This window comes from Lodderomyces beijingensis, assembly GCF_963989305.1.
Source record: "Lodderomyces beijingensis strain CBS 14171 genome assembly, chromosome: 4".
Lineage (NCBI taxonomy): Eukaryota > Fungi > Ascomycota > Pichiomycetes > Serinales > Debaryomycetaceae > Lodderomyces > Lodderomyces beijingensis.
This window is the reverse complement of record NC_089973.1, coordinates 512,816-526,129: the sequence shown is the minus strand read 5'-3', so window position 1 is coordinate 526,129 and position 13,314 is coordinate 512,816. Positions and strand designations below refer to the sequence as shown.

The 13,314-nt window shown below is 42.6% G+C and overlaps 3 protein-coding genes across 3 annotated transcripts; 2 read left to right on the top strand and 1 right to left on the bottom strand. All coding sequences in view use genetic code 12, as the record gives it.

Moving 5' to 3' along the window:
- Positions 1-144: 144 nt before the first annotated feature.
- Positions 145-3,237, top strand: LODBEIA_P32990 (uncharacterized protein; the record flags this gene model as incomplete). The annotated part of the gene is made up of 1 exon (XM_066973393.1): positions 145-3,237. One exon carries the CDS (start codon positions 145-147, stop codon positions 3,235-3,237), a length of 3,093 nt encoding a protein of 1,030 aa, XP_066830237.1.
- A 4,728-nt stretch (positions 3,238-7,965) lies between these two features.
- Positions 7,966-11,127, top strand: LODBEIA_P32980 (uncharacterized protein; the record flags this gene model as incomplete). Its single annotated transcript, XM_066973392.1, has 1 exon — positions 7,966-11,127. The coding sequence occupies one exon, from the start codon at positions 7,966-7,968 to the stop codon at positions 11,125-11,127; it is 3,162 nt and encodes a 1,053-aa protein (XP_066830236.1).
- A 200-nt stretch (positions 11,128-11,327) lies between these two features.
- On the bottom strand, positions 11,328-12,353 carry LODBEIA_P32970 (uncharacterized protein; the record flags this gene model as incomplete). The annotated part of the gene is made up of 1 exon (XM_066973391.1): positions 11,328-12,353. One exon carries the CDS (start codon positions 12,351-12,353, stop codon positions 11,328-11,330), a length of 1,026 nt encoding a protein of 341 aa, XP_066830235.1.
- Positions 12,354-13,314: the final 961 nt, after the last annotated feature.

Here is a 13,314-nt window from a genome sequence, read left to right as displayed (position 1 = left end):
TTGCTACAGCGGAAAACCTTGTGTCCAAAGAGATATTTCTCGCTAGGAACCAAAAGACATAACCAGAAGAAAGCAGCCCTCTTTTGCCCCCCTCCGACTCCTCTCCCCTTACCCTCCAGTTTGATTGAGTCACTTTGAAGAAAAATGTACTACGCGTTTTTCACCACATTGACATGTGTCTTATCAGTAGTGCTTTACAAGTTGTATGAGAGCAAGTCATCAGAACTCAAAACTTTCAGAAAGGAGTTGGATCAAAAATTGGTGTGCGCCAAGAGGACCCTGGATAGCGAATCGTTGCAGTTGAAAAAAGAGCTCGATGAGGCCAAAAGGCAATTAAAAGAGAGCTCCGATAGAAGCGACAAAGAATTGCATGAGCTTCAACACCAATTAGATGAACTCAGGAAACAGAATAGGGTTGTCCAACAAAGGGAAAGTGAGGAGAAGCAACGGTATAGCAAAGTAGTGGCGCAGGGCAAATCCAGTGACCTGGAAGTGTCCAATTTACAAAAGAGCCTAAATGAAGCCAAGCAACAATTGCAAAAGGCTGAGCAGGAGTTCAAATTCAACTTCAACAAGAAAATGGAGTCCGTGATTGTGGAAAAGGACTCCCGCATTGCTGAATTGGAGCAGAAACTTGCGAACCATGAAAGAGCATTGACAAAGGAGCAGCAGCTTGCCTTGAGTGCGCAAGCTGGGAATGACCAGGCTCTACGTGATCTCCAAAAGAAGCATTCCGATGCTCAAGAGCATTGGAACAAGGTGCAATTGGAAATGGACCATCATGTTGCTGAAAACAATCGATACATAAAGTTATCAGACACCCAGAAGAAGGACATTGAGGACTTGGAGGAAAAATACCGCAACATGAACTCGGACTATATCAAAATCACCAGAGACCTCGAGCATTCGGAACAAGTTGTCATTGATGCCGAAAAATTGGCTGAAGATTTGAAACTTGCTCACAAGTTGTTAAACTCTCAACTCGTCAAGGAAAAAGAGTTGAAGGAAGGACTTGTGCTGCGTGTGGAAGCCTTGGAGAGAAAAGTCCAGGAAAAAATCAAGTTTACAGATAGATTGACAGAAGAGTTGGCAACGCAAAAGGAACTTCAGCGCAGATTTGTAGACTATGCTTTGGAACTCAAGAAGGACCCCGGGTTCCCGCAAAGTCCTAACTTTTCGGCTGCTCCAATAGATCTTGAAAATATATCGTCGGATGAAGACGATAGAGAGTTGGACGAGCACTACAACTCAAGCAATCAGCAAAGCAACAGCAACAATAGCAACAATCAAATCGATATTGAGAAATTTGAATTAAAACCATCGGAAGCAAAAGACATTAAAACAAAATTCAACCAAATTTGTGCTTACATAAACCATTTGAAAGTTGAATTGAGCTCATCCCGCGAATCCGATCTTCAGAAAGGATTGGAAGTGGAAAACTTGAAGAAGGAAGTTTCTCAGTTGGTTGCTATCAAGAATCAATACTTGCAGCATATGAGCGAGGAAATCACGAAAAACTGCCATTACGATGCTGCCTTGCGGCAGTTTCAACTGGCTTTGACGTCCGTTACGAGTCTTAGTGAATCCGATGACGTTGTCCAGAGTTTGCAGAACCTTTTGAATCTCAATCAGGGTATATTGGAATACAACAGGGAAGCTGAGGAAAGAGTACAAGCTCAAGAGTCATGTGACGAGGACCGAACGCGTGAAACCACCACTAGTTTGAAACCACAAACTGGCAATATAAACAACAAAGGAAATGAACCAGCTGACGCTAAAGGAGACGTGAAGCCCTCACATTCTACTGGGGAGTCTGTTGAAATGTCAAATAATACCGTGAACGAGGAGGAAAAAAGATCCAAAGATCGACTGGGACGTAGGTTTGAGGCACTTGACGCTTACAGCAAGATCAAGACGGACAGGCTGAGTAAGCCCGCAGTTGGAGGGGCCATTTCGCCCACCAAAGAGGCTGTCAGTGAACATGAGAACGGAGTAGCCAAGGGAACCAAAAAATCTCCCAGAGAGCCTGCTGCCGCTCATGGTGAACATTCCGCAGAAGGTGTTGAATCACAAAATGATGACATTAAGGCTGGCAAGCTGAGCCAACCCAGCGTTGCGGATGCTAATTCAAAGTCCACCGTTGAGAACCAAGAGAAGGAGCACAACGGAGTAATCGGTGATTCTGTGAAGCCTACTTTGGACAAGAACCAAATTCCATCGCGAGAGGATGACGAGGTCGAAACGTCCAAGAACCAAGATGATGATGATGATGATGATGTAACGGGCCAGAAACAACCCCAAGTCCCTGAAACATCTGGTGGATTGATCAGAGAAACACCGGCCAAGAAAGAAGAAGCCGAGGATAATAAATCGTTGTCAGATGAATCCAAGAAGGAACTAGGAGTTGGAGAACTGGCATCTGGAGATACAAAAAAACCGATTACTGCGGAAAATAGACGAAATACTCACGATAACGCCTTGGATGCATATAACCAGATCAGGACTGATAGGTTGAGTAAGCCTGCTTTAGGTGGCGCAATCAGTCTTGCCACGTCAGGCTTAAAGTCGAAAGACAGCGATAACGAAACGCAGTCGACTGGTGAGGATTCTTTAAAATCTGCTGCCGAGAAAAAAGAATCAACTGGGGCAACAGCACTGCCGAGACCTAGCAACGAACTGGATACTTTGAGTTCGATTGATGAAAAATTGAAGCAGTCGCTCGAGAACGAGTCCCAGGAGGATGAAAACCCAAACTCAAAAGAGAATTCAAACTCAAATGCGAATTTAAGTTCGGGCGGTGACTTTTTGGATCCTCAGAAGGAAGAGCAACCTTTGAACGAGAATTACAATCTAGAAGCAGCAAGTTCTCAGAACGTGCCTACACGCACAAGTGAGTCGGTCGATCCCGTGGATCAATCTTCCAAAGTTGACTTGTCTGAAAATGTGCAACGAGAGCATGAGAGAGACGATCATCAAGCGGATTCAAAACAAAAAACCCATGATCAATCTAGCGGCTCTTCTCCCGGAAGGAAAGACAGTTTCTCATCTGCAAAAATTGGTAGTCAAATTGCCGAAAAACGAAGAAAAAACCTGGAGGAGCACGATGTGCACAGTCAATCAAGTAATCCAAAAACGCAACCTATGGGAGAGGCGTTGACAAATGCCATGAGCGATCAAAGCATCAAGGAGAATGCGAAGAAAATCTTTGAGCAGTATCAACTTGGCCTTAAAGACTAGAAAGAAAGAAGCAGTCGACTTGAAGCTGCCGAAGAAAAAAAAAAAAAAAACAAAAAATCATCAAGCACTTTCTGTGATATATCTTTTGTTATATAATTATTATTTTATTGTAGTAAGTTTCAGACAAAATTGATAGTTTGACTAGTGATTGTAGTAAGTTTTTGCGAAAATCATATGTACATACGTTGATCGCACATTGCAGAGATCTGGGGATGTTCTTGAACCAGGGACAAGGAAGAGTTTCACGATGAAATCGTATCAAACTGGCTTGAAATTTTCCACGCCTATAGAATGCGCTTACTCTCATCATCATCGTCATCGTCGTTTCGTATAAAAATACGTCAAATTTCATCTTGGCTTTCAAAAATTATTGATTTTGTTTTTGTTTGTTGCAAGATGGACAGAGAAATCGAGTCGGTGTGGACTATAATTATGTCAGCAGGAACATTATCCTTTGTGCTATTTCACTGATGAGAAAGATAATTTTAATCAAATTTCAGGCACCCCCACCAAGCCAAGGGGGTGGCAGGTGCAATGTTAAGAACAGACATTCCACAACAACAACAACAACAAAAACTAATTTCGCAGCAGTTGGGGGGTTTCTACTTGGCTCAGTTTCAAAAAAGAAAGAGTAGCGTTATTGAATGCATGAGAAGAGTCCATAGTGAAACTGATGACGCAGCCGAGTTGAATTTTCCTGAGCACACGTTATCTCGTCCTGGAACAAGTTTGTTAATGCAGGCAAGCTCCTAAATTTCAACGAAAAGTAGTTTGCGAGCTGTCGGTGCATTGTGGTCACTACACAATTGTCTTCTCTGTGTGCTCCCCCCCCCCTTCCCTCCCGCCGTTTCCAATTTTAGTAAAAAAAATTTAGGAACGGATGATGGTTGTGCATGCTTACCGCCTCGTTGTTTTCTTGAAGTGAAGAGTTGCTGTTCAGATCAATGCAGTCGTCAAGTGCAAATAGAAGGAAATAAAACTGCCAATGTTGCTTGCGTTTTTTTGTTCAACGAGTGGAGATCAGGTGGTGATTGCGAAAAAATACGAAATGATAAATTCTAGGGTATCGTGGGATGGTTCGGGATCGACATGGATCGAGTCAAGAAACAATCTGTTCAGATGAACTCGAGTTTCTTTTACATCTTTTCGCACTACGACTCACTACTACCAACATCTATATATCTACGTATCAAATCGTGCGTGGCCACTTCCCAACGTTTGACTTGGCGACGACATCAACGACGATAGAGTGTGCAAAAGCAAGCAAAGCAGCTTGGCCTAGCTTAATATGCCTTTTTTCTTTTTCGTTGTCTTTGAAGCATGGAGTAGTCGGTTTGTCAACTTGATGGCTTGCTAACCGTTTATTGAATTGGGAAATTCTTTCTTTTTTTTTTCTTTGCTGTCGGTACGTTTCAACGTCCGGTGTTGAAAATCACGGAGATGGTGTTTGCAACTCGATGCTAAAAATCTTTCCTCCATCTCTGTACTTACTAGTTTCATTTGCCCAGCAATCCATATCGACGACGCCGTCCAACGATTGCTGTTCTTCCCGATTGTTTCACCAACGACAACCCCAAAGTAGCTCTGTTTGTCTGTGGGAAATGCAGACACTCCCTTGCACCCTCCTCTCTCTGGCTCTCTGTTTTTCCCCGCCCCGCCTTCCCCCGTTGCGCCTGGGAAAATCGCAAAACGGATGTTTCTGTTCCTAATTTGCCCTGAGTTGGAACCTTCTGCACGACAGCAATCCCAATTTGGTCAACTCCTCATGCCATGTCCGTCTACATATATATATACGGATTAACCACTGTTTGTTGGTGATTTGCTCGAGGTTCTCTCAACTCAGCTCTTATACGCTGCAACGTTGACCAACAAAAAGTAGTTGATCCACACTTGGTTTACTCGCTGTGCCTCCTCTTTTTCTTTTTTTTTTTTTTTTTTGAGAGCTTGATGTCCGGTGTATGCGCTGGCTTCGACAGACTTCTGTATTATTCTCCGTCTCAACCATTGGAGGACTACAAACCTACAAACTAGCTAACCAGTCTAAAATATCTTTGACCCGAGAGAAATAGAAGAAGTGCCTAAATCGCAGCCGATTTAGTCTCGAGGGGAGTAGAGGGGGGCAAGGGCAAGGGCAAGGGAAGAGCTTGGCACAGTGGTTGCTTTCCCAGCCCACCGAGCAATGTAAGCAAATGGGGCAGACAACTGTATCTTTGCAGCATTTGCTTCCGATCACGTGCGTGCCAAGGTAGTAAATAAATAGTGCTCATGGTAGTCTTATCGGCGCAAGCTTATTATCTAATGGATAATGTGTCTCATCTTATCGGCCCAAGTCGGATGGGTCCTTCGGGCGATTTTAGAATGTGTTTTTTTTTTTTTGAAAAAGAACAAGTTTTGCCGGAGTATTAATTAACTGGCGATGTATTTATTGCAAGCAGATGATGAGAATCCTCGAGTCCAAGTCTGTGGGAAACTGGTTGGACCTACCGCTTGAGCAAATAGAAGTAAAACCTCGCGTCTCCTTTGCTGGTGGGCTCGGAGAAACACTCAGACAAACAAACACACACAAGTCGGCATCGAGGAGAAATTTAGAGCTGCTACGCCCGGATAGACTATAATACAAGTTCAGCTGCAAAAATTTGAGCCCTTTAATTTCAGTTTCAAATTTCAATTTTCCACGTTTTCTAGTTTATTTTCCAGCAGTACGTATAGCAATCAACATTTGTCCGAAGAGGGAAGAAGAGAGAGCGGAAAATATACCCCCCAATACATTGACCCTCCAACCGAACCACAAACCAACCCAACCCAGCCTGAAGCCATAACTGCAAAGCTACAACGCTACAAAGCTTTATGCATCAAGTACTACTATATCGTCTACCAACGCCTTTTTATCATTTCTACATTCTGCATTCTACGAGACTATGTACGTTTTCAGAAAAAAAAAAAAAAACATGCAATTCATCTTCATTTTATCCTTATCCCTCTGACTTTTTTTTTTTTTTTTTTTTTCGAAACTTCTAAATTACATCACATTCAAAGTAAGAGCGGTTGTTGGTATTGTCTTCTATCCTCTGCATCTGCTTCTTGTTCTTTTTGTTGTTGTTGTTGTTGTTGTTGTTGCACTCTCTCGACTTCTACATTGGTTCATACTTTGCCTCTTTTCTGATGAGACTGGCTCTTGACAATAAACTCGAGAGCATCAACTCCTCCAACCTAGGGTTTCTTTAAATACCATCAGCTTTGCTTTACCCCTTATTTTCTTTTTCTCTTTCCGCTTGAGGGGGGAAGAAGAAGCCTCCTTATTTTTGCAAGAACTATTTCGTCATCTACACTCGAGCACTAAGCCCAAAATAGCTTCCAGCCGATACAAGAGAAATCTCCTGGCTTCATCCACATTACTCAACGTCCCGATAACAACTGCAACTTCACGGATTCTATAGGCGGGGTTCTTTCATCTCAACTGCAAAAAAAAAAATAAAACAGGAAAAAAAGAAAGAAAGCAATAGACTGGAAAAAAAGGGGACATTTGCAAGCATTTGAAATCAACTTGTATAGAAAGAAGACCCTTCTATATTTGATAGTTTCTCGATCGAGGAAACTTCTAGCCATTTTGTTTGTTGACAGTAGTCCCCATAGTTCAATAGACATTGAGTATACTGTAACGGCGTCTTACACTGGATTGTCGATAATTCTGTCAGAACCCTTTCAGTCGTACTCGTTTGTTCATTCATTCATTCACACTCATTCATTCAATCGTTGATTGACGAGTTTTCTGTATAAAATCTTTCACAGTTTATTAGCTGCACACCCCTAATAATAGAAGCCGGGCTAATACTGCTACTACCACTAAGTATACAGTAACACTAAAATTTATACCCTTTGGAATTTTTTTTACAACCAAGTTTCAAGCAACCCATTTGTCACTGCCACTTTTTCGTTTTACAACTGCTGGTATATATATATACACGTCTCGAGGAAAGGGTCAGTTAGCTTATCAGTCGGTCGCTCAGTCAGTTAGCTTATCAATCGGTCGCTCAGTCAGTCAGCAGACATCAACACACCTCCCTTATCATTTGCTATTAAGCTGAAAAAAACCCCCATATTATTATAGAACCTTGAAATTTGCATCGACTCATGTTCTAGACAGCATTAACCAGTCTCCCACACCGCCACAAGTCAAAGAATAAGAGCTACAGAAACGTCCGCCGTCTCATAAATAATAACCACCAAACGATGTCAAGTGTGCTAGCTAGAGCAGCCGGGCTTCGAAGAAAATCATCCGCTTACATTGCTAGCAATACCAAGGACGATGATAAAGATAGAGACAAAGAAAATGGTCCTCTGCTGCTGTCGAGGCGCACACACTCCAGTTCAGGAAACAAAAGAAAAATTACAACAACAAGCACATGCACAAGCGGTGCTGCTAATACTGCTACTGCTAATAGCACCACGGGTCGCGCCAACAACAATTCAAACTCAAACACTAACAAACCTTTTAAAAGGAACTTTTCTAATAATAAAACATCGACTTTTTCACCTGCTGCTCCTCCACCTATACTGCCTACGCAGCTTTTGCGAGCATCGCCTGGAGCAGTAAATAACCACCACCACCACCACCATCACCACAACCACAGCCACCATAGCCATCATAGTTCGCCTTCGTCGTCCTCGGTGACATCTCGTCGTTCTCGGTCGAGCTCGTCCGCCATTTCGCTCGTTTCTTATTCTTCAATGCGAAGTACTTCGTCAAACACCAATTTGCAAGGAGAGGACAAACTAATCAAAGAGTTGTTGAAAAAATACAAAAAACTAGAGTTGGCTCTCAACAAATTCAATTCCAAGAAATATAACCATGCAGGCAACGCGACGAATGGCGCGGTTTTAAAAGGAAACTTGTTGAGAACTTCGCTAATACCGTTTCTCCGAAGTGCAAACCAACTTGAACAGTATTTTGCCAAGGACTCCAAGATTTATCAAAGCTTGACCAGCGTGGTTTTGGCCATTTTGATCAAGTGGTGGAACTCGCTCATTGGTAACTTGACCTACACGGGCTCTTCTGCCGCTGGATTGAACACCTGCATTTCACACGAACCAGTGCACTACTCTTTGATTCCTGCATCTGACAGAAACGCTTATCTCGAGTGCATCTCGAGAATCATCTCGAGGGATGACTGGAGCCAGTATGACGAGAACGAGGCAAACGATCATCAAACGTTGCTAATTGCCACGTTGGACTTTTGCATCGACCGGCTATCTACTTTGAAAACTTTGTCTGGGTCGATGGCCGCTTTCATTGGAAAAGTGTTTGCATACAGTTTTTACAGAATACCCGAGGTGTCAAACGCGTTGTTGTTTTTGCTCAATGTAAAGCAAATCACACTCGAGTCATTCTACAAGATTGTTCCCGGTGTTACCGATATCGAGAAACTCAGGAGCTTATTTCCCGTACACCTTCACTATCTTCTTGATTTTAAAGGGGTCCAAAATCTCTCCACGAGGGGACAAAGATGTTATATGAACTGTATGCCACCTCCTCAACATCCGGTTGCCGGTATCAAAAACCCCAATGGCGATTGGGTGAGACGGTGGTGCGGATCGGACTCAAACGTATTCAATTCGTTTCTTCGGCATTATGTCGATATCGCTCAAAAATTGGTTGAAGAAGAAGAGGCAGATTTCAATGTGGTGATTGGCTGCCCCGGTTTCAACATCATATTGAGCCATGTTTTCCAAATCTTTCAAGTTGCGGTGTCCAGGATCACCGCCAATATAAGCACCAATATTGGTTCCAAGGTTACCAGTTCTTCCTTGCCGGTCTTGCCAAGAACAACCGAGGAAAGTTTGGTGCCTCCGCTTCCTCCCCCGTCTCCACTCAGCATCAATATCAAGCAGAGTGACATGTATTACAGCTCCATCATCAAAATCTTTAAAACAGTACGGGACGTGACCTATTGCGCCACTGCCAAAGAGAAAACCATCGACTGCATCAGCGCTAGTCTTGTCAAGGTTATCGACTTGTGCTTTATCTCCATTGCAAAAGAAACTTCCGTCTACGACTTTAACAAAAACGGACTCATCCTTGCCGTGATTAATGAGTTTTTGAACCATCTTGAAAATAATTCGTCGGCAGAGGTGAAATATCTCATAAACTGGGAGTTTTGGCTCAGCTGCAACTATATGATGATCCAGCACGCGGACCACACCCAAAGTCTATTGAAAAACTTTGCTTTCCTTTTCAACATTTGGGATATGATCCCCGATGCGTTGTGTTCTTTTGTTAAAGGAGTAGAGGAAAAAACGATTGAGACTGTGAGAATGGATGAAAAATTTAGATGGATTACAAACCTTGAAGATTCATTCAAGCTCAACTTTGTCAATTACCTCATCAAGGATGAGACTTTTGAGACATTTTTCACACACTGGAACCCGTTGGTACGTTCGTATTACATCAAGTTGTTGGTTTGGAGAATCATTGGAATCAACAACTATCAGTCATCGACATCGATCCAGACTACAAGAACACTTCAAATGAAACTTAATCAATCTTTTGAAACTCTTCTGGGCTTTACAATGGTCAACAATGGTAGGATGCAGCTAAACTACAAACCCGATAGTCCCTTGGTGAATCGGAAATTTGGCATCCTTCCCATAAGCAAGGACGATTATTTGATAGACAACCTATCTGACATTTACTTGCCAGCCACGGCTATGAAGACATCCGAGTTGAGGAAAACGCACCCCTATGAGATTTTCGACGAGGCCATATATACCTGTTCAACCGTCCCTTCAACGACACCAAGCGAGACTAATGTCTTGGACACTACTCCATCGGCTACCCCTCCCGCCAAGAACAACTCTCTTGTGAGCTCGATTGGAAAATTGTTGAGGATTCTTAGCGATGGTGATGACGACGACAATGACAAAAACAACAACAGCAACAAGGACAAGGACGATGAAGAGGCTTTTACATTAAAGAGAAATGCTGTGTCCTCGTCATCGTTGTCTGCTTCGTCATTCAAGTCGAGGTCGTCTTCTCCAAGCATCATGTCGTTGAACTCTGCGCCGACATCGAACACGGAATCTTCATCGGCCAAGTCGGATAGCGACTCCATCTTGACCATTGACACATTAAAGTTGCAAAAGGAACCGTTGCAGGATATGGAAGACAATGCCCAATCTTACAACATTCAACCGCCGGAGTTGTCCAAATTGCCCCCAAAGATTATCAGACCGATTTTCAAGTTTGATATTATTGTCTGCCATGAGTCGATGAATGAAAAATACCAAATGATCAACCACAAGAACATGAACAGAATGTATGTTCCGCAAGTACAGATGACGATGCCTCAGACTTTGTTTTTCCCGCATCATCCGCAACTCCCTTACATTTCCCTTTTCCTTAATTCGGACTTGGAAGACCACAAGTTATTCTTGAATGAAGAAGATGACGGCATTTTTCTTGAGAAGATGTATTCAAACAAGACGGCAGGATCCATTCCCTCCGACTTGTCTTCGATGTCTGGGTCTATGTCCATGTCCATGTCTGCGTCGCCATCTCTATCGAGGATGAACTCCATCACCATGTCCAAGTCAACTTCAAGATCAGCAGTTGCGACCCTGACCCTTTCAAGCATCAGAGAGAAGAACAAATCGACCTTATTTGCCCAGCCTACATTGATCAAGATGATCAATTTGGGTAAGTCCATCAACGAATTGAATATCGTTGTTGAAGAGTTTCGGGGGTACCTCAATAGCAGAATTGAGATTGATAGTCTTAACAGAGACGATTCAGATGCGTCGTCACCAACCAATGAGTTTATTTATTTCAAGAAAATCATCCCGTTTTTGAGTGTTGACCCTAGCAACGAGATGAAATTATTGAATGCGAGTTAGCAAAAAGTAAACAAGAAACAAGAAAAGATAAAAAAAGATCCAAACTTAACTTAACCTAACCGCATATTTTTCGGGCTTTGCATAATTAGACATTTAGTATAGAATACGCATTATCGTTTTTTTTTTCAAAAAAAAAAAAAAAAAGAGACCTTTTTCTTTGAATATACTCTTTAACTTTGCAGCTGCTGCTGGTAGTGCTACTAGTAGGTCCGCTCAATCTTGACTCTGGGTTCCGCTTTCATAGGAACCAGCTTGGTTTTCGCAGTGCTGTTCCTATAATTCATCCACAACATGCCGTACCCCGTGAGAACCGAGACAGCAAGCGACACCAAGAAGAACCCCAAGGTGCCCACGACATAGAACAAGTAGTAGTACTTGACCAAGTAAAACCTGAACCCGGTCCACTTAATCTCGAACCAGACTTGCGTCGATCCATCTTCAATGATGTAATTAGCAGCGTGGTTCAACACAAGCACAAAGTCTTGGAAATTCTTGGAGTCTTGCAATTTGTCGCCCATGATTTCAAACGACCCAAACTCGATAATTGTAGATTGCTCCAAATTTGAGAGTTTCGGCGGGGTCCAGAACCGCAAGTTGTATGGCACGATGGAGTTTTTCAGCTGGTATAACGTCATTGGGTCGCAGTTGAGTATGAATGTGCCTTGTTTGAACACCAGGGGATTCTGCAACGTGTATTGGATCTTGGAGAGCAACGGCGGCGTCTCGAGCAGAGACTGATACGATGATGATGGTGATGCTAGTGATTGTGGTGGTTGTGGTGGTGGTAGCGAGGAAAGGGAGGCGTAGAACGTACTGGGGCATTGGATCGAGAGTCTGATTTTGAAGATGTAAGGTGACGACTCGTCAAACTCGTAATTTGGGAACTGCGGCGAGATGAGATTCGATAGGTATAGCGAAGATGAAGTAGATGAGTGGTGTGAAAAGGGATAGGAGGGTACCATGGTGGCATTCTCGTACGATGGGAGTTGGTGTGGCTCAAACTTGAAGTTCAAGGGAATAATGGGGGAGTTGGCCAAGGGGATCAACGTCGTGTAGTATTTGTGATAGGTTATTATCGATAAAGGTAAAAGTACAAAGATCGATGAGGATATCGTTGTCGTTAGATAGAGTCCCGTTCGTGTTATGGCGAGCGGAATCACGAGTCCAAATATTCGAAGAAACGTCAACGCTGTGGCTCGTGCTTCTTTAACTATCGTGGAGTCCATTATCATCTTTTGGGGGGTATAAATTTAATAAAAACTTGTTTTCAGCTCAGCTTGTCTCAGCTTGGCTTAGCCAGGATATGAATATGAGTTTGAACTTGAATTTGAGTACTTGAGGGCGCAATGGCTTCAAGAGCATGTCTCTTGGAGTTATTCGGTGTTGATTTATAACATGTAATAAAATACGAAAACGTACAACAAAAATAAAATCCCCTTAGCACGATATTTAACGATGCGCGTGAAATTTTCTAATCACCAGAGGAGTGTGAAAAGTTGAAATTTCAACTTTTGGCAAAAGCAACTTTCATCCTCCTCCTCCTCCTCCTCCTCCTCCTGCTTTTCTCCTCTTTCTTTCAATACTCAACAAGTCTCTGTCACGGTGTCAACCGAACAGAGTACAAGATTTGCACGTTGTAAAAAGACAAAGTATTAATAAATAATGCAACTACCTAAGAACCAAAAAAAAAAAAAAAAACGAGAACCCGAACTTCAACGGACGTTACCAACAAAAAAGTAACAAGTCAACCTGGTATAAATCGACACCGGCAAAAAAAACAACAACATTTTGGCAACCACATGATTATGTGTATGTATGAAGGATGAATCTCCATGCTTGACGTTGAGAAACAGACTAAATCTTAGTCAGAAAATGCTGTAATAAAACAAAGACTGGTTAAAGTGGTTGTCTGTTGCATGATTGATATTCGACTCCAATCACAAAACATTGACGAAAGGTAAATAAAGCCCCTCGTGAAACAACACTCAAATTGGCTCGAAGAAGAGGAGATGAAATGCAGTTGTCTCTCTTTCTTTGATGATCCCGTCTATTTGACCTGTTTTTTTCTTTTTCTTCTTAGATTTGATTTGATTTGATTTTGACGCCTAGACCATGTCAACTCTCAACCCTTTTGAAGCAAACCCCCACTAATCTTCAAATTTTAATGCCTCTCATGCCTCTGATGCC